Source organism: Psittacula echo (genome assembly GCF_963264785.1).
Source record: "Psittacula echo genome assembly, chromosome: 3".
NCBI classification, from domain to species: domain Eukaryota; kingdom Metazoa; phylum Chordata; class Aves; order Psittaciformes; family Psittacidae; genus Psittacula; species Psittacula echo.
Genome location: NC_137736.1, coordinates 119,877,095 through 119,897,116, shown reverse-complemented (window position 1 = coordinate 119,897,116; position 20,022 = coordinate 119,877,095). Strand labels below are relative to the sequence as shown.

The 20,022-nt window shown below is 39.5% G+C and overlaps 1 protein-coding gene across 1 annotated transcript in view; it reads left to right on the top strand.

Annotated features, from left to right (window-relative positions):
• TMEM135 (transmembrane protein 135) overlaps positions 1-18,702 on the top strand; it is a gene marked incomplete at both ends in the record, with an annotated part of 168,932 nt that extends 150,230 nt beyond the window's left edge. The window contains 9 exons of the mRNA XM_080612904.1: positions 2,341-2,382; positions 4,107-4,253; positions 6,269-6,338; positions 11,066-11,233; positions 13,046-13,109; positions 13,739-13,815; positions 15,289-15,387; positions 16,909-16,976; positions 18,570-18,702. Of these exons, the coding sequence (XP_080469030.1) occupies positions 2,341-2,382; positions 4,107-4,253; positions 6,269-6,338; positions 11,066-11,233; positions 13,046-13,109; positions 13,739-13,815; positions 15,289-15,387; positions 16,909-16,976; positions 18,570-18,702 (868 nt within the window). The remainder of the gene's footprint in view (positions 1-2,340; positions 2,383-4,106; positions 4,254-6,268; positions 6,339-11,065; positions 11,234-13,045; positions 13,110-13,738; positions 13,816-15,288; positions 15,388-16,908; positions 16,977-18,569) is intronic.
• Between the last annotated feature and the right edge of the window lie 1,320 nt (positions 18,703-20,022).

Here is a 20,022-nt window from a genome sequence, read left to right as displayed (position 1 = left end):
GGCCTTATTTATGTATTGAACTGTGTGTTTAACTTCAGTGCATTTTGCAGGAGATTCATAGCTGTAGCTCTATAACTATATAGAATAATAAATAAGTAAGAACAACTGATAAAGTCCCAATACACTCAGTACTTACTGTGTAGAATTGACTTCAATCATGTAATTAGAAGAGGAATTAGAAATCTTTTTCATGTTTTGGGGAGTAAAGAGCAGGAGGCTGGAGTGCCGTTTGCTCTCTTGGCCATTCAGATGTCTTCTTATTTTCAATATTAGTGAAGAAAAGCCTTGAATGATGATCTGAGGACAGTTTAAAGCAAAGGAATTGTAGGAGAGCATCAGGCAGGTCAGGTCAGTTCCAGCACTAGTTGGGTAGGGACATCTGGTGGTGTGATAAAGGAATAATTGAACACTTGCAACGAGAAGTGCTGTTGCATTGGAATGATTAAGACAAAACCATCATTAAGCTCATACTGGAACTACTTTTCTGTTTCAGTATTGTTCTAGAAACACTCCTGTGTGCATTTACATTTCAGTTTGTGTATGGTTTTAATTTACTGGAAAGAAAAGGACCTATTGAGCTGTCAGCTTGCAGACATAATGTGTTGAACTCCCTTAACTCAAAGGGCATTAACTTACAGTCAGTTGTGAGTTTAAAATCAAACTCCTGATACTGGACCATGGTTCTGTGGATAGAGCGGGTGTATGAGCCAGTGATTCGCTGTGATCTATGGGCGAAGCTGATTTCATTTGTTCCAGTCCATCATTCACCAATTGTTTCAATCCATCTTTCAGTCCATCTTCCTGTAAAAATATTAGGATAATTTTCAGCTTCTGAATTCCATAGGGAATCATAAAAAGTAAAATGTTTGCATACCCGTGGTTACAAACTTCTATGTTAATTAAAGATACAGTGAGCAATTTTGTGAACCCCATGTACATCATATATATGAGCAACATTTCAGGTACGGTCATTTTAAAAGAGAAACTCTTTAGGATGAATTATGTAGTGCTGTGTGAAACTGTCTGATACTCATATAGCACTGTGCACATGGTGATAAAACCAAGTCCTTGGAAACACACATGTGGAAGGCCATACCCTTGGGAAGACCTTCCCAGGAGCTTTTAAAACTGTCACATCTTACCAGCGCTTGCCTGCCAGGAGAAATCATGACTTTCTTGGCCTGTGCACATCTTTGGTCTCATTGTGTTCTTTCTGCTGTTTGTGTGTATTCAGCCATTGTTAGGATGTGTTGACCACACATGGTGCCCTGTGGGACACGGTGTCATAGGCTCTCAGGAGGGTATGGGCATGGGCTTTCCAGGGACCACTTGGTTTCAGCAGGCAGAAGATAGAGGGTTATGTTCATCCACTCCCACTTAAGAAGCCTTTGCAACCTCTGTCCTGTCTTAGAATAGATGTGTTCATGAGAACATATAAGTTGATAAGTTATTAGTTTGTGCTTATGGAATTCATCAGGATTTATGGATTTATGCAATCTTTATGTGCTTTATGGATTCTTATCAGGAATTTGTTTTTACCATGATGTATTTGCCAAGTCTATAAAAAGAAAAGGAGTAAACCCCCAAGCATCTGCTCTTTGCTTTGCTACATGACACTGAGAAGTCTACCAGGAAGAATCACGCTTCAGCTCCTTTCAGTGTACCCAAAAAAGTCAATAACTTAAATCTTTCACAGCCAGTTTTGGACTCTTTACCATGGTCATTATTCACACAAGGAACCCTATAGTCTATAAGGAAGTATATATATAGTCATGTTCAGAATCAGCATAACCACTATATAATTGAAAAACCGGGACTTGGAGATTGAGAGTCTTCTTAAAGTAGCAAGCTGTAGAGATCAGCACTGTGCAAAGTAGAACAAGTTATCTCAAAGTCAGAATAACTATTGCTTGCAACTCTCCACAGGAGGGGTGGGTATTTTACCAATGTCCAACCCTCCTTTCTCTCCTTGAATTAACATTTCTCTTTCATAAAGCTCATCATGAGTTCTTTTCCATAAAGCAGTGATTCTTTGTGCGATGAAATCTTCCACTGTCACCCCAGTGGTTCTGTCACCATCCTTGAAAAACGTCTCCGCGCTTGGTTTGGCTAAAGAGAGAAGCACTGACATTTGTGTATTGTGCCCTTTGTTTCCGAGATGTCCCAAGGCTGTGGTGACAACTGTGGAGTCAGGGATAGCCACAGAGTTGTTACAGACGTGGTGTTGTCTGTTAATAAGAGCTCGTGTTCATCCACAGCCCTTCTATGCAATGTTTAATCTAGAACACTTTATACTGCAAGCACCCTGTTATAGAAAAACCTGTTACTTTTATCTTTCAGATGCAAAGATGGCTTGAAAGGATTTACATACTCTGCACTAAAGTAAGTATAGATTCTGTGAGTACATAGTTCACAGTGAAGATTTGGAGGAATCATGCATGGTGGCAGCTGTGCGAGAAGAGTATTCCTAAGAAATAGGAAAGAGAGGAATCTCTCCCAGAGGATTTCTCTCTGGCAAGAGAAGAATATATTTGGGACCATCATTAAAGGAACTGCAGACAGTGTGGTTGCTTGTTTTTGAAGGAGCGTTAATATTTCTCTTTCCAAGAGTGGGGTTCCTGATACTCTTCTGGAAGTAAATGGCTCCCTGTTTTGACCTGGAGTTTATTTGCTGCATTTACAAAATGTTTAATGAATACAAAGGTAGTTCTGTAATCAGCATCCAAATAAAGCATAGGTTCCTACCATATTTGTTTGAGATATCCTCAACATGCCACTAAACCTTGTGTCTGCCCTTGTGGTCCAGGCTCTCCTAGAATTGACTTTGTGATGTGATCCTCTGGTGTGACTTTGTTGTAGTTATACAAAGTTCTCCCATCTTTGTGTCTTGAGTAAAAAGTACAAAGACACGTTATTCTTCTGTTTTCCATACATACTCTGCCATCCGTCTGCCACTCAGATCCCAGACTGGTTTGTGTTGGAAGGGACCTTAAAGCTCATCCAGTTCCAACCCCCTGCCATGGGCAGGGACACCTTCCACTAGAGCAGGTTGCTCCAAGCCCGTGTCCAACCTGGCCTTGAACACTGCCAGGGATGGGGCACCCCAGCTTCTCTGGGCACCCTGTGCCAGCGCCTCAGCACCCTCACAGGGAAGAATTTAATCCTTGTATCTAATCTCAGTCTCTCCTTTGTCAGTTTAAAGCCATCCTTCCTTGTCCTGTCCCTACAGGCCCTTGTAAAAAGTCGCTCTCCAGCTTTCTTGTCAGCCTCCTTTAGGTACTGAATAGCTGAAGTCAAGCAAGACAGATTTGCTGTCGTTGGTAGTGGGAAATATAGCATTTACAGCTATGAAACAGCCACATTTGATAGAAGGTGCAGTGGTGAAGTAATACAGTCTGTAGTCCAGAAATGAAAACAGTCCTGTATCAACATGCAGAAACTTGCTTTCTGAAATCACCAGTTCAGTCACATACTGAATGACAAAGCTTTTATACCTTCATCACCCTCAGCAAGACTAATGCAGTGTAACTTGCATTATAGTGCAGAGTGTTTGGAAACATCCTGCCATGGTGTCCTCCACTGCCCTCGATGCACAGTAATTCTACACCTAAGGTGAACCAGTGTATTGACAATATCAACTTCTGGGTGAAGAAGGAGGGCTGAAGATGAAGCCAAACAAAACAAAGCTGATGCTTGTGGTGGGAGCAAAAACATTTTGAAGGTTTTACAAAACAGATACTTTATAAAAATATTACAGTACTGATCAGGCTTTATGTAACCCCATTTTGCTGCAGAGAATGGAGATATTTCATGTGCCCTTTTTATATTCTTATTTATTGTTCGTCCTTTGTATGCGAGATGTATTTCCCCAGTAATATTTTTGTTCCTAGCTTTAAAACATTCCTGGCTCCAGCTGTGACCATTATTTGAAGTTTAAGTATGTGTCAGTGGAGTGATCTTTGCAAAGAGATACAACATTTGGCAGCTGTACAGGGCACAGACCTGTGGGCAACTTCAAGCTTGTCTTAAACACTTAGAGGCTTAACTGGACTTTATGTATTTCTCTGAGTTATTTATATAATGGTTGTTTTGGTTTTTTCTCTCAGGTTCATTGTAGGGAAAGAAGAAATCCCCACTCATTCGTTTTCACCTGAAGCCGCATTTTCAAAGCCAGATAGAAAGATAAAGCCCTGTGAAAAAGTATCGCAGCCAATGAACATACTGACTCTGACAAAAAAGCTCATGGACAAAGTGTGAGTCAAAGAAAACAGCAAACAAACAGAACAGAATGAATCATTCTTTACTTAGGTCACTTTAATGTTTTGTTACATTCTATTTGACAATGCTTTATAATGCTTTTGCTTTGCATTTAAGTGGTTTGCATTTTGTTGTTATTAGGTAGTTGGCAGTGGCAAATGATGAACTCTAATAAAAGCGAAATTTAAGACATTTATGTCATAGCAGTGACTTGCAATGTGCACTGGTCTGATGAGGGAAGGTAAATTCAGTCAATTCTGAGTTGCAGAGCGGTGTGCTTGCTTTTTCTGCAGTTTTCAGCAAACTCAGCTCAGGGGGTGGTTCTGCTGGTGCTTGTAGTGATATTAAGGAGGGGAAATTGCAGAGCAACAGACCTTAGGTCACCATAAGTGACTGTAACATCATCTTTTTGGGGAGCTGCATTCCTGTATTGCATAGCAGGAACTGCCTGAGAACAGGATTGATAGCGTGTGGCCTGCCTCCACTGTCAGCAACTGCAAAGCAAAAGAGTGAGTCTGAAACTTTTGCACAAGTTCAGAGCTAGGCAGCTGAAGTTAGGTAAGTTAGGTTCACTCCTGGTCTACAGGATCCAGGTTATTGCCCTTTAGTATGAGCTTGAAGAAATTACATTGGATAGCTTTTCAGTATAGTATGTTCAGGTGATGTACTTCTGCTGTGCTTGATTTGTCAGCTTCATGCACATTCATTTACAGGGAAGATGGAAAAAATATGAAATGTGTTCATACCACAGCTATCAATCTTCACTGCCATTGGTGTCTCCACGAGCAGTTTTATGACCAGATCTTTACCTGCTGGCATGCAGGAGAGGAACAGCTCTTCCAAGTGCATTGTGTTCTCAAAGTCAGCAGTGGCTTTTCAGGCGCAACTGTTTCAGATAACAAAAGACCTCCAAGGAGAAGGCAGCTCCAGCCTTATGCAGATCCTTTTAGCTGAGTTGCTTATACCCATTTTGTCTTAAATACCTCTTACTCAGTTTGCTAGAGATAGTTCATAGCTCCTCCACTGTTCATTAAATACAAGGATCTGTGGGTGAAAAGAGCATTTTTGCTTTAAGGTTTTTCAATTCCCAACTCAGACATTGAGAAAACTTTCAGATTTCAGTCCTACTGCTCTCCCAGGTTTCTCCTCCATATGGTTCTTTTCAGTATAATTGAGTCTAAATGCCTGTAACCTGATCACATTCTCATTACAATTTTTGCTGCATAAACTGACCTCACAGATGATTTATGGCCATTACACTTTATAGTACATGATTCAGAACTTCCAACATATTTGACACAGTATATAAATTGTGTCATTTATTTTGCATTAAAACTTAAATACTTGGCTATAGGAAAATATCATGTTCAGACCTGGTATGACATTACTTCTTGTAATTCTACATAATGCAGGGCTAACAACTGTACAATCCATGCGTCCCACTATCCCAAGCCAGGCTCTTTTAAATGCTTAAGGTCAAATTCTCAGTCTGAAGTCAGGGCTACATAAGAATCTACATAGTAGGAGCAATAGTGTAGAAGTGGAAGGCTTGTAATTGAGAGAAGTCTCACAGAGCATCTCTGTGTTTGTATGTTCTGCATTGCCCTCCAGTGAACCTTACAATGGTATGAAAGATATAAGGATGCAGATATCAAATATCCTTCCAGAACCACAGAGCAGAGACAGATTGGGAAGGGTCACATCACTTCTCCATGTTCACCACAGCAGAAAATTTGTTGTTTAATTCTGCATTTAAAGTGTAGCATGGCAAGAGGTTGGCTCCAAGTAAGTGTGCAGACACTTCTTGCTGTACAACTCAAGTATTGTTAGTTTTTATTATCCTTTTATAGCATCATAAAAGTTCACAGTGCCCTTCAGTGGGTAATGTGGAGAATGAGTGGTGGGAAAACAGCACTTTATGTATTTTTAGGAAGAAAAAATTATGAAGTCTCCTGTTGATGATGCTGAAAACAGCTACGGGTTAATATGTGTTTCATTGTGCTCTTTGCAGGTGCAAACATGGCCCAAGGCACAGATGCTGTAAACACTATGGAGATAATTGCATCTCGTATTGTATTAAAGTAAGTGCAGAAAAAGTTGACCCTGCAAAGTCTTTAGTTGGAAAAAGCATATACATATAGTAAGAAAGGAGCCTGTCATTCTCCTTCTGTTGAAAATGTGGCAAGCCTGAAAACAGGTTTTCTCAATTTAGGACGGGGTGGTGGTGGGGTTAAAGTTCCTGGTCTCTCAGATTAGCTGTAGTGAATGAATAACATACAAATGTGTGGGAAAACACGGGCTAGCAAGCAAGGAACTTGTTCAACTATGTGATGCACTTGAGGGCTGAGCCCACTTGTGGCTCCACCCGAAATCAGTCACTGGGAATGTGCTGCTCTGGCACGCTGCTGCCCAGCCCCGTGCCCGCTCCTCCGTTATGTTATTTTAAGGGCTCAGGGTAATGAGAGACTGGTCACAGTTGCTGCTCTCAGGATGAACTGTTCATGTTCAGTGGCATAATTCACCCTCCATCATTAATGTGATCAGCGCATGTTACTGCATGGTAACATGAATACTGGATGAACACAGTAGCATGAATACTGGATAGAGATTTAGTTTGGCTGGCATTAGGTTGGCACAGGTGGTACCAACTGCTAATGCCTCTTTTAGGAGTTGGTAAGACTCCAGAAGATCTCCATCCCTTGAACATTCACCCATTTTTATATATGGAGCAGCATGAGGATCTTCAGATGCTTTTGATATCAATTACTTTCAAAAAAAACTTCTTTAGATTAAAATTCTCCATGCAGTTAATGTTATCTCAGAAGCACTATGCTTAAATTTACCATCAGAAGAGACTTAGCACAACATTCATTGATATATGTATATTAGAAACATCATTTTGTGTTGTATTAACACTCCTTTTACACTGCAGTATATTAGCATACCACTGCGTAACATGGATATAAGCTGTGCTGGAGCTGGTAGGATTTGAGGTGGTGCTTAAGTGTTCTGCTGAATTACAATGAGAATATGCAGTAGAGCATTCATGAATAGTTCGGGGTAGTTACGTCACTTTCCGGTTGTAGCTATGACATACTTAACAGAGCCCAGATTAAGGTTATAGTTTTAGAACCTCTAACCACTATCTCAATCCACTTAATGTTTCGTTCCTGAGCTCTTTTATTCAAGGCGTAGCATCTCTGGGGACACAGACATTCCTTTTGCTTTGTGCTTGTGCAGTGTCTTGCCCAGTAAGTTTGCTGTTCAGTGCCTCCTGGCCTGCTTTGTCTCTCATTCCCTGAATGCTCCTGTTTGGTCAGCATCCTCTGGGGAGCAAACATTCCCTGTGCCTTCATTTGCAGAGTACTCTGTGTTTTTCCCATAGACATTAGTGTGTGGCCTTCACAATCAGTGCGCAAGACTGGAGCAAATGTTATATTCAAAACAAAGAAGTGATTTCATGGGTTGGCATGCTGCATTTCCAGATCTCTGCTGATAGTATCGCCTAGCATGCATCTTTTTCCATGGGTGCCTTGCTATAACTTCAGTCTATTACACTTTTACATAAAGTGCTGTCTTTCGTTACTTAGGCATATTTTACAGTAATTAACTCTTAACTACTGTTAGTCCAGGCTTGCTTTCTGAGATTCTTATTACACTCACACAAAATCCTTATGCATTGTGCTGCATGCTCAAGCAGTCAAGTCTCCGAGTACCCTTGTAACACTGTATTACTTTACAAGTGCAGTTAAAATAAACAAGTAAGAATTTTTGTTCAGCTGCTAAATAAAACTGATTCCCCTTCTCCATGGAAAACTGTCGTGATCTGCTGGAAGAATAGTTGTGCATATGAATAAAGAGAGAGGTGATCTGACCAGTATGGAATATAATGAATTTGAAATGCCTATAAAACAGAAGGGTGACTGAGAAATAGGAATTAGTCTTGTTAAATTACTCTAGCTGAGAGACATAAATCTGATTTCAAGTTGTGAGTTCTTCAAATTACAGTAGACCAGCCCCACACTACTCTCTGTGTCCTTTCTTAACTGAGTGGGGCGATGTGTCAGTGATGAACAGGAGAAAAAAAAAGGGGGATAGTCAGAAGTCCCTGTCTCCTTTGGTTGTTTATTCAGCATCATTTTTACAACGTTTCTCATACTGTTGGAAGGGGATAAGGGGAGAAGAAAACCCAAAGGATGATAGAGCTGAACTAAGTCTAAAAAAAGACATTTTTATAAGGCTGTTCTCTCTTTAGATAAACCAGTTGCGCTTTTAAACTATACTTCATTCTTGTCCCAGTCTTGTATAGCATTTGAGTATAAATTATTCTTGACTACAATAACATAACCGGAGAAATATCACTGAAGTGGCAGCCAGATCTTTGAATTTCCTGACTTTCTGGGGACTTGTTTTTAAATTATAAGAGAAAAAAAATTCTTTTGAAGTATTTGGATTCTTAAAGATCCAAAATCCTGAAAGCATTTTCAGTTCTGTCTATGGCCATTCCTGGAGTCGATCAGTAGTAACTGTCAGCTGACATGACTCGAGCATGTTTTTGTAATTCCATATCTGTAAGGGAACTTTCCAATCTAATAATGATCTGATGAGCTGCTTACTGCCAGAATTTCCCCTCCATGCTATATTTTCCCAACCCTTGAGCATCTCACCTTCTCGTTATCACATCTGAGCTTTTATTGCTGTTTCTTGCCCTTTTCCTACTGTTTCACATTTAAATGCACATTAGGTAGTTGACAGAATTCATTATAGGTATTAAGTAACATTTAGTAATGTGTTACCACGTGATTTTGTGGACTTCCTTTCACATTTTAAATACCTAAAGTGCTTTAGGTTTGTAAATGTCTGAAAAGAGCCGCCAGCAGCAGTCAGAAGATATTTTTCCTCTTTTGGATTCCACCTGATTACAATAAGGAGACATTAGCCAACAGTAGTAGCCCAGTTGTCCATTTGTTCTGCTGATGCTGCAGATGACACCAGATAACCCTCAGAGCTTACCTAATGACCAAGATGATAAAATAAATGAGCTTATTTTCTGATTATTGTAGTCTCTGCATTCTGTCTCTTGAAGAAACATGGGCTACTGTATAGCCTGAACACATTTTAAGTATCTTAACTAATTCGTAACACATTACGGCAGGTTGACTGGGGTTTGGTATGTTACTGAGCTCTGTTCATGTGCACACATGCGCCTTTCTGAATTCGAGTTATTGCCAATATCTTGACTGTGCTATTAACTTTCTCAGAAAACAGGTTTGTTTAATGAGATTTGCAGATGTAATTTCACTTCTGGCTGAGCTGAGTCCCAACTCAAAAGTCTCCCAGTGAAAGAGCTCTTAGCAGAGTTTTCTTCCCTCACTTATGTTTATTAGTGTCCTGTGTATACTCTACTGTTCTCTACCTCCGTTATGACTTGAAATCTTTTTATGGAAGATAAAAGTTACTATATTTGGTGTTAATTATAAGGTGTAATACTTTCTGTGACTCTGAAACAAACACCTGTGTGATACGGATTCACCTGTTTGATGTAATGAGCTATGCAGAAAAACGTCATGTGCTATTTCTTGCTGTTCGGTGCACGTCAGAACTAAACCTCAGTCCTTCAGTTCAGCTCTTCTAAGAAGTGGAATTTCTTTGTTCATAGCTACTGGGTTATTGGATGACACAATATATTTTCTTCCATTTGATTCTCGTAAGCCATTTCTTGACTAGCAGGGAGAGTAACTGCTTCAGGAAGATGTTGTTACTGGATGTTTAACCACAATAGGATTTTATGAACTCCATGGTGCATTATAAAGTTCTATAGGAGGCAAAAATACTTTTGAGTTTCTGAGTTTGAAAGGTTGCTCAATCAAACCCTTTGCCAGCTGTATCTGGAATTGTCTCAGTGTCCCTGAGTATCTTCCAGAAAATCATGAGCTTGGGGTGCCTGCTTTACTTGCTAATGGAGAGTGTACGTAGTTTTCACATAAGACATCCTCCAAAGAACAGATTTAATTCAGAATGATTTGAGAAGTTCAGCCATGGGGTAAGAATAATGATAGGAAGCTTTGGAGGAAGTTGTAAGAAACTGGAGAGAAGAATTTGGAAAGAAAAAGTCAGTGTGGTTTTGTGACACGGTATAAAAAAAGCAGATCTGTATCCAAGGTGCAGCAGTAAGAAAAATTCATTGGAACCACATTATTCTTTCTCAGTAGCTCTGCACGTAATCTCCCTTCCAGTTTCACCCTTTCTCTTGCTGCCAGCATCACTCAGCCTCCAGTCTGGTTGAGGGGAAAGTCCATGAGTGCGTGCCAAGCCACCAGGGTCACTTTCTAATTCTCACACTTTCTGAAAGTTGTTTTTGTGGACTTTTCCCTCCTTTGGTGCTTTCTGCAGACCATCTGAGTGTAGAAGTGCTCTTTTTTTCCACCGCATTACTTTCCTCTGTATACCCGTTGCGGTTAAAAGCTGGTCAGTAATCTGGAAATGAAGTCATCAGGATTGTTTCAAACGACAGAAATTTAGAGGCAGAAGAGAAATAGAGTTTGTCCCTTGAGGCCTTTCAGATATTCACAGAAATTAAAGGAGAGTCAATTGACTGTGATTTTATTACCTTTGCTATTTTACAGGGGGATTGGGGAAAAAAACCCTAATCTTGAGTTTGAAGATGGGGCTGCATTTTACGCAGTGTCTGCAGAGCTGGGTTTTAAACTGCTTGAAGTCAAAAATAAGTACTTCTGTAGATGTTTCTGCTTTTCTTTTTCCTGAATTTGTGGTTTCTTACCACAAAATCTTTCTTTCTTTTCTCTAGGGCTTCATTAGGATGTTTAGCATCGGTTACCTGATCCAGTGTTGCCTTCGGATTCCATCCACCTTCCGGCATCTGTTTACACAACCGTCCCGGCTACTTTCCCTCTTCTACAACAAGGAAAACTTCCAGCTCGGAGCTTTTCTGGGCTCTTTCGTCAGTATATACAAAGTAAGCTTAAAACATACAGAAATGACAAATGCCATGGGTTTTATTTCACTTTTCAGAATGTCACAAAGAGCTAAGTGTAGCCACTAAATATTACTGGTAGTGTTTGCTCTACAGCAACAAATTCAGTAGTATTGCAGTAATCAAATCATAAATAGAAAATGAGTCTTCTATTCTGTGTGCTCTTGCTATCATTTCTGAATAAACCAGATGGATTGTGCAGCATGGTATCAAGATCAGGAGTTAGGGTGTACTTCAGAGAGAGTGAATTGAGCAGTAGCAGCAGTGTTGCCACAGAGAAGCTATTTGCAGGTTGGTTTTGGCTCAAATATCTGGAATTCTAACTTGATGCTAAATAGCAGGAGATTGCAGAACATATATCACATGCAGCTGTGGAGACATTGCACTTACCACTTGGAAATGTACCCTTCTACACCATTATAAAATGACAGATTGCAAACTGATGGGCATTCACACAGCATTGTTGGGATTAATTAGATGATGTTTATTTATGCCAAAAGAGAATGTGGCGAAGCACACGCCCTGAGGGAGAATATATTAAATAGTGCAGTGCTGAAGTGGCTTTTGCACTTTTATAGTCTTAATCACACATGTTGTTTTTCAACTGCCACTTCACTGGCTCTGCAAAGTTAAGATAATTCTGTATTATTGTGGAAGCTGAAATAATTTTGACATCTTTTAAAAGCTTCAGTTGCAAAGTGTAGTTTAGTTCTATAGATACTCATTTTACAAGGGTGATGTGCTCAGACCTTTAAAGTAAAGGAGAGTATAGTAGCTGACATAAGGAGATTGCAAAGAAGTACAAGAAAATACATTTTCATGTGAGAGTGGCCAAATATTGGAACAGGCTGCCCAGTGAGGCTGTGTAGTCTCTATACTTGGAGGTGCTCAGAACTCAACTGGACAGGTTCCTGAGATACCTGCTCTAATTAGATCTGCTTCAAGTTGGAGCAGATGATCTCCAGAGGTCCTTTCCAACATAAATCATTCTTTGATTCCATGAAGAGCACATATTAGATGGATGAAGAGGCTGACACAAAGTATCAAAGTATCTCAAAGTAGACATCATTACTATAGTATTACATACTATTTCAAAGTAGACATCATTGGACTGTCATACTGAACTATATGATGTTCTGCTGGTGCCGTCAGCACTGGATTGAGCTTCACTAAGCAGATCCTGAACCATTAACAGAAATTTACCAGGAGTAAAATTTGGAGACAAAATATGGCTTTCCAAAACAGTTGAACAAAACAATGCAGATAAGGCAGATGTGGAACAATCCAGATCATTTGGTAACCTGCAGTCATTTTAACATAGCCTCAGCCACAATTACATCTGTTCTGGCCTGAACAACTGTGTATTGTTATCTGTGTCAACAAACAGGTTATAATGAGTATCATGATGTCTTTTAACCATATGCAGGTCTATCTTTTTAGGTTAATATGTTTTCCTAGTTCCAGAATATATTAGATGTAGGAAAAACCTTGAGATGTTTGGTGTATAGTTGAAAACAGACTTTATCGTGGGAAAGTCTAGACAACTACAGCAAATAAAGATGATGTGAATTCAAGATTAGCGTTGGAATGAGATTGAAATTGGATTGATCTGCTGTCCAATTTTGAAAGAAATGGTAGTGGTAAATAGGTTTCAGGTACTCTGGATTATGGCTATTCTCACATTACACAGTTCAGACTCTGTGTTATATTATTAGCCTATAGAGGAGTGTCTCTAGTCTATGCCTTATGAAAGAGAAATAACTAAGACTAATCCTGCTCTCTGTTCACCTACAGGGTACTAGTTGCTTCCTGCGTTGGGTACGAAACCTAGATGATGAGCTTCATGCACTTGTAGCTGGTGAGTGCATGAAAAGAAGTGTATATTGCCTCTGTTGGGACTTTACCTCGTCTGCTCTCCCATTCCCTTTTCTGACTCCTGTGATGAAAATAGGGCTGTGTACGTCAAGGTTGTGTCATGTTTCAGATAGCTTCAAATAAAGAGTTGCAATTAAAATTGTAAGGCACATTCAGTCAAATGGTGTGGGTTTTATGGTCAGCTTCAAGGACTTTACACAAATGTAAACTTGTCCTTTATTTTCCAACTGTAGAGATGTGAGTTTCAAATATTGACTCTTCCATATGTGACAGAAGACCCATTTGAAAGAATGGAAGGACCCTTTGCCATGAAATCTGTGTGTGGTGCAGGCCCTTCCTTGCTGTTTGTGCATCTGTCACATATTGGAACCTCAGGGGTCTCTCTTCTTTGTGGGATGAGAGAGGAAATTTAAGCCCTGAACTACAGCTTTGTTTCAGGGTTTCAAAACTTCTCTTTTTTAATAACAAAATCCATATTTTGATGGGCAGCACAGGAACATCACTGAACTTTGTTGTAGCGACAGAAAACAATCTTATGCAGTGTCTCCTGAGCTGACATACTGCAACGTAAATCACAATCTTAACAATCCTTTTGTTTTCTAATTGTTGCAGGGTGTCTAGCAGGAATTTCCATGATGTTTTACAGAAGTACTACTATCTCCATGTATCTGGCATCCAAATTAGTAGAGGTAAAATATTACCCTTGTAGCAGAGCTCTTTATTTCATCATTTCTTTCTTATTTTCTTTTCTGTGACTCATTTTAGGAGTCCTTTATCCACTGGTCTCCATGTATGTTCTCCATGAATTTTTTTAATCTCCTGATAGCCCTTTGCTTTGTAGCTTTTGCAGACTTTTTAAATCTGGAAGTTCCAAGAATTCTGCCAGAAACATAAATCAGACCTAGTCCTTAATTGCAGATTTATTGCCAAAAGCCACAGCTTCACTTCCTGCCTTTGTTCCCTAATTTTGGCATTCAACAATCTAACTCAAAATAGCTTAGGTTTTAGTCTATAGCTGGAGCTGTTTGTCAGTATATTTCAACTGATTGAATCCCCAGCTTTGCAGTGAACTTCGTTCTAATTACTGTTTTTCAGGCTTGAATTATGACTATGAACTTGTTCAAATGAGAAGCCTAGGGAAGAATAAAGTTTGTAGAGTTTGGATTCGCTGATGAAACTTTGCTAACCAGTTTCTGATGTTTTACTGTGCTTTTTCCATAAAATCAAGACTTAGTCATGGTTATTTCCCCAACAGCACCACTGGAATAAGTTGGGAACTTTCTCCTGTTATGCATCATCCCCGAATCACAAAGCAGACCTCAAGGGCCTTATGTCCTAGTGTTATTTATCCACCTCCACTACCAGAGCAGAATTCATTTCTAAGAATACAAAAAGAAGGAACCTTTATTCTTGTGAAGCATAAAATTAAACATAAAAAGGGAAGGTATCCTCTGTTTATTCTTGCTTCTGGTAATCCTAGGCCAAGCTCTGAAGGTAGTTCACATGTTGTTATATAAAAGCAAATCTGAGTTATCCATATTGATTTTTAGAACACCAGTTGTAAAAAAACCCCCAATATTATCTTATATTGCTGATGGGTTTCTCTGGACTTTGAGACATTGTGGCTGCAGTGAAATAAGAAAAATGCTGTGTGTTCTTTCTTTCTTTTATCATCTTACGCAAGCCAAGGGTAACTGACCGAAGAGGCGTGTGCTGCTTTGGAAGGTCAGGCTGTGCTCAGGAAAACAAACTTTACATGTTTTCTCAGAAAGCAAAGTATGTGATTTCAAGCTGTTTAAGAACAGTGAATATTCACTTTGTTGGGATAGCTATTGCATTGTTCTTTTGCTTGTTTAAAATGAAGAATTCCAAGCAGCAAACTTTCCCTTTTTTTATCTCTGAGGTCTGTACTACCCTTTTTAACACCCAAAGCTGTTGCTAGGTCCTGTACTATGCATTAATAGCCTCTCACTTTATTGATCTTGGGTAACTTCTATAAGCCATCTCCATCAATGTCACATTTCTGGACATACACAAAAGTATAGGAGCGTAGGTTAGTAATGTTGACATGGTTTTTTGAAAAGGTAAGATAAATAAGAACTAAAAAGCTACTTTTACTTTATTTTGCTTCATTCAGCATTTTTTTTTGTTTATTTTTATAGACTATATACTTCAAAGGCATCGAAGCAGGGAAGGTTCCCTATTTTCCTCATGCAGATAGCATCATCTATGCCATTTCCACGTCGATATGCTTTCAGGCAGTAAGTATGATGTTCTTTATGTCAAATGCTGAATGAAATGAGGAGCACAGGGTTGCAGTAATTCCAGCAAGATGCTGTGATTCAAGGTTCCTGCTTTTGAGTGTCATTGTGGGAAGATCATTTCTAGGACTCAAATTTCTAATATGCTTGTAGCTGAATACATTATAGAAAGCACTGAATTCTTTGGAAAGGATCTTCAAATGCATTGACCTAGAGGATGAACGTAAATGCATGGACTTTCATAAGCATATGAAAGGACAGTTTGTCAAGGAGACAAATAGTATATTGTAATATTTTAATACCCGTAAACCTTTTAATGCCAATAAAGGTTTTTCATTAACTGGAAGTTTTCACTTTAAGCTAACTTGAAGTTGCCGAATTGAAAAAATCTGCCAAAGTTAGTAAGAAAATCTGTAGTTTTATGTTCAGACAAGCTGTAGTTATCATCGTTTGCACTTCCCAAGTCAGTTACATACCTTCAGCTTCAGTCCATTTATCAGCTGCATCAGCTGGAAAGCCCCTTTTCAGTGGTACCCAAATTACTCTTCTATTCTCCATTTCTAGACCTGCTGCTGAAACATCCCACTGCATGTTTTCTGAACCTCCATAACTATACCTATTTTTTGTACCCCTCAATATAGTATAAAATGACCCTAAAACAGTCTTCCGTGCTTAACAGCGTAGTGCCACTCCTCCTCATTGCTCCCAAAGGGAATATCTCTCATTCTAGTATCAAACAGAACTGATATTTTAATGCTGGGGATGTGCCTAAAGATCTGCAGCATTGAGATCTCCAAAATAACTATTGGCAAGAACTATCATATCAGGCTAACAGAAATAGTGTTCATATAAGAAAAGAGGAAAGGATTTTTCATTACTTAATTACTGATTGGAAAAAGACTCCAAGAATAGAAGTCAATTGCTAGGTTTAGGAGGGAGGAAGGAAGGGGAAATTAGCGAAGGGATCTGTGCTGAGACATTTGTTACTCACTATATTCATATGTGACCTGGAAAAGTAATGAAATAGAAGGCAAGGATTTTGGTTATATATCATTATTTAAGATATGTAACATGAAATATAAAGAAGTGGAAGATCACAAAATGCAGAGTGGCATAAAATAGTAGGTAAATTTGGCATCCACAAGTGCAAAATTGTGTGTGTAGGAATAATAAGGATTATTGCTGCTTTCTCTGCAATGAGATGTAAGTTATCTGCCATCACTTTTGAAGGGCAGTCTCGTGGGGATATTGGTACGCTGGTGGTGGGCATAGAGAGCTTTGTGTTCAGCTGTGAGTTGCTTGTCTGATGGTAATTCTGGCCGTTGGAAAGTGATCACAGCTGCTTTCAGACCATGAATTAGGAGATGATGTTTTCAAAATTAAATATATATGTATATTTCATGTAATACATATCCATATATACATCCATAACTATCCTTTCATGGGGTTTGGCAACGTTCTGTAGCAGCTGAAGCTTTTCCCTGGCGCTCAGCAGGCTCTGACACAGTTCTCTCCTTGCAGGCTGTCATGGAAGTTCAGAACCTGAGACCTTCATACTGGAAGTTTCTTCTACGACTAACAAAGGGCAGGTACGTAGTCAGGGGTATGTTATGGCTTGTCCAAGCACATCATTGATCACACTTAGCTTTCCATGTCCTTCGCTGTCAACAGCAGAGCTGTAGTAGTACATATGGGCTAATTTCCTGGGTATTTACTTTGCTTTTCAACTGGTTTCCAGTCCTCTGGAAGTTCTTTGCTGCTGAAGTGATGTTGCTGGGTTTAGTCTAATGGCAGGAGCAAAGGCTTACATCTAGTTAAGACTATTTAGCAGACAAGGGTTTTACTTGAAGCCTTTTTTATCTTTTAGTTCACTTGGAGGGTGGAATGCTCTCAGATTTCAGTGTAAAATGAAGAATTCAGTAAACAACTATACAGGCTAAAGAAATCACTTAGTACGTGCAGTGGTTGCCAACATGGTATTAGTAGTAATGTTTAAAAGCATTGCTAGAAATGTCAGAGTATTTCCTAAGAATACTTTGAAGATTCATTAGGGCTTTTTTATAGGCCGTTTATTTAAATTCAGAAAGGAATCTTTTTTCCTCGGAAAACTAATGAAAAATTTCCACTTATTATAACCATAAATTTACACTGTAATATCTTACTGGGTATTTTTTCTCTTATTTGCTGCAGGGATCTAAAATGCTGACTCTTTAAAATAGGTTGTGCTGGAACTGATTTCTAAAAGTACAGTTTAGTGAAGTGTACACTATTACTCTGATGTGTAAGGCATCAGTGCGAACATCAGGAACAAGGCATCCAAATCTCAGTGTAGATCAGGTTAGGAATGGGATTATACAAGGTAACGTCTGTCATGACAGTGGGCTCTCCGGACTATAAAAGCAGAAGTGAAATCAGAGCACAGTCCCTGGAACATGTTGAACCTGCACTCCCCATGGCACAGCACACCCTTAGCTGGACAGGAGGTGACTGAGTACACTGCTAGACATCGTAGACACCTTTTGGGATGCTTGGAGGCAGCCTGCAGGCAACCTCTGAGACCATACAGACATGGTACAGGGGTGACATCAGTGCAGATGTCCAATTTTGGCTGCATTTTCCCCTCTTCCTAATCCGAAGATTGCTTTAATTGAAACAGAGGAGGGAAAAAAAATTCTTTTCTACTTATTTCTTTTATCTGAAGCAAATTTCTGTAATGGTAATTTTGACACGCCATAGAGGTGATTTCTTTTGACGTTCATAGGTCTTTCACTCTACAGTTTTGAATGTGAAATGAAATGGAAATAGGTTGTAACGCCCATAAAATTGTTACCCAGACGTGGGTAAGCATGGCCAGAGTGTGCTCTGCTGGCACGAAAAAGAACAGTGGTGTTTTGTTTGACTTTTTATTGTGGAGATAAAAATGGAATAGGACTCTCCCCTTTGTCACAAGTGTGTTCTATAAAGTACATCTACACAAAGCACGACTAAACAGATGTGTCAAATGTGGTTTCTTTTTAATCTTTATTGCCTGAGAGGAAAACTTGCAATCTCTAAACAGTGCAGGCCTGTTTATACAGATTTGGGTGGTGTTCCATGAAATGAAATCATTTCAACAATAATTCTACTCTTTTCCATAATTAAATGAATAATCCATTCCTGCCTTCATGTCTCTTCTTTTCCAGGTTTGCTCTCATGAACAGGAAAGCCTTAGATGTATTTGGTACAGAAGCATCTAAGTACTTCAAGGATTTCACACCTAAGCTTGACCCAAGATACACTGTTGTACCACCAGAGCTACCACTGGAGATGTCTTGAACATGACAGTATATCTTGTCATTGAATGTGATCAGCTTTTTGTCCTGAGAAGTTAATTAACTTAACAGTCATATATATGGAGGAGGGCTTGAGCTCCACTTCAGTATTATTTCAATGAGAAATGCTTTTTACCAATCAAAAGTACTGAAGCTTTGCAGGAAAGTGTGGCTTAATGATTAAGCCCCTTCCATGAGCAGAAACTATTTTCGGATGACTGTAGTTGGTTGGCAGTCTGGTAGATTCCTGAATGAATTAAACAAATGAGTAATATATTTAGAGAAGTAAAATATAAATTATCTGTAACAACTTCCAGAAAAATCTGTGGTTCACAGTAGTAAAACTAAAGGTAATTCTTAATTTAGAAAGGAAGACAAGTGGCATAGTATAGGTCCCGAATTTTACCTGATCTTACAGCTATTGCAGTCAGGTGGAAATGCCTCCTTGGACTTCTAAATTGTGTCACTGCCCACTGGTTCTTTAAAACACCAGTATTTTTACACAGCTATAGCTGCAGAATAAGGGATTCCTTTGGAAAAGAAAATACATGTTAATACAGAAACCACATGCCAGGACTGTGAATCCCACTGGCGATGTGGATAACAGAGAAGGCAAGTGGGAAGGCAGTACCAGCGGCTGCTGCATGGCAAGGAGCAGGGGGTGTGGTGGTTAAGATCTGCCAAGTGGAAAAGGACAGAAGCAGTGGAGGAAGGAATGAAGCTTTCCGGGCTCCGAGATGGTGCTGGGAACAGCCGGCAGTTCCAGACCTAAAAAAAGCCAAGAACAAAACAAAACTCCCCCAAAATACACCGAAATGAAATGTTTGTTTTTAAAGGGCTTGACACTGTCGCTTTCGATGGCTCACGGGGTTGTTTGTCAAGCTGCAGCGCCAGCCAGCATTTCAAGTGTTTCTTTTAAAGAGAACTGACCCCCTGAGGTGAGACTCAGAGAATGGTTCTGATGGTCATTTTAATAGTGGTTTTATCTTGTACTTGGTGAAAAGTGGTTTTCCATCGAGCCATCAGACAGCCACGGCTGGGACAGTTACATTCAGTTTAATGGGGTACTCAGTGCAAATAACTACCTACACAAATTCCATCTCAATTTTACCCTGAGTGTTCCTGCAGATAAGAGCTTGTGTTCTAAAGTAAGACCTTGACGTGCTAATTGCTGCTTAGTTTTGCTTTTTGGGGCTCTTTTTATATTAGAATCCATTCAGGTGATGCTGAATGGTGTTCGATGCCTAGAGCTTAATGAAAAGATGAACTATATTCACATTCAACTGAAGAGAGACCAGGTAAGCCAGGGAACCGAAATTGCAGT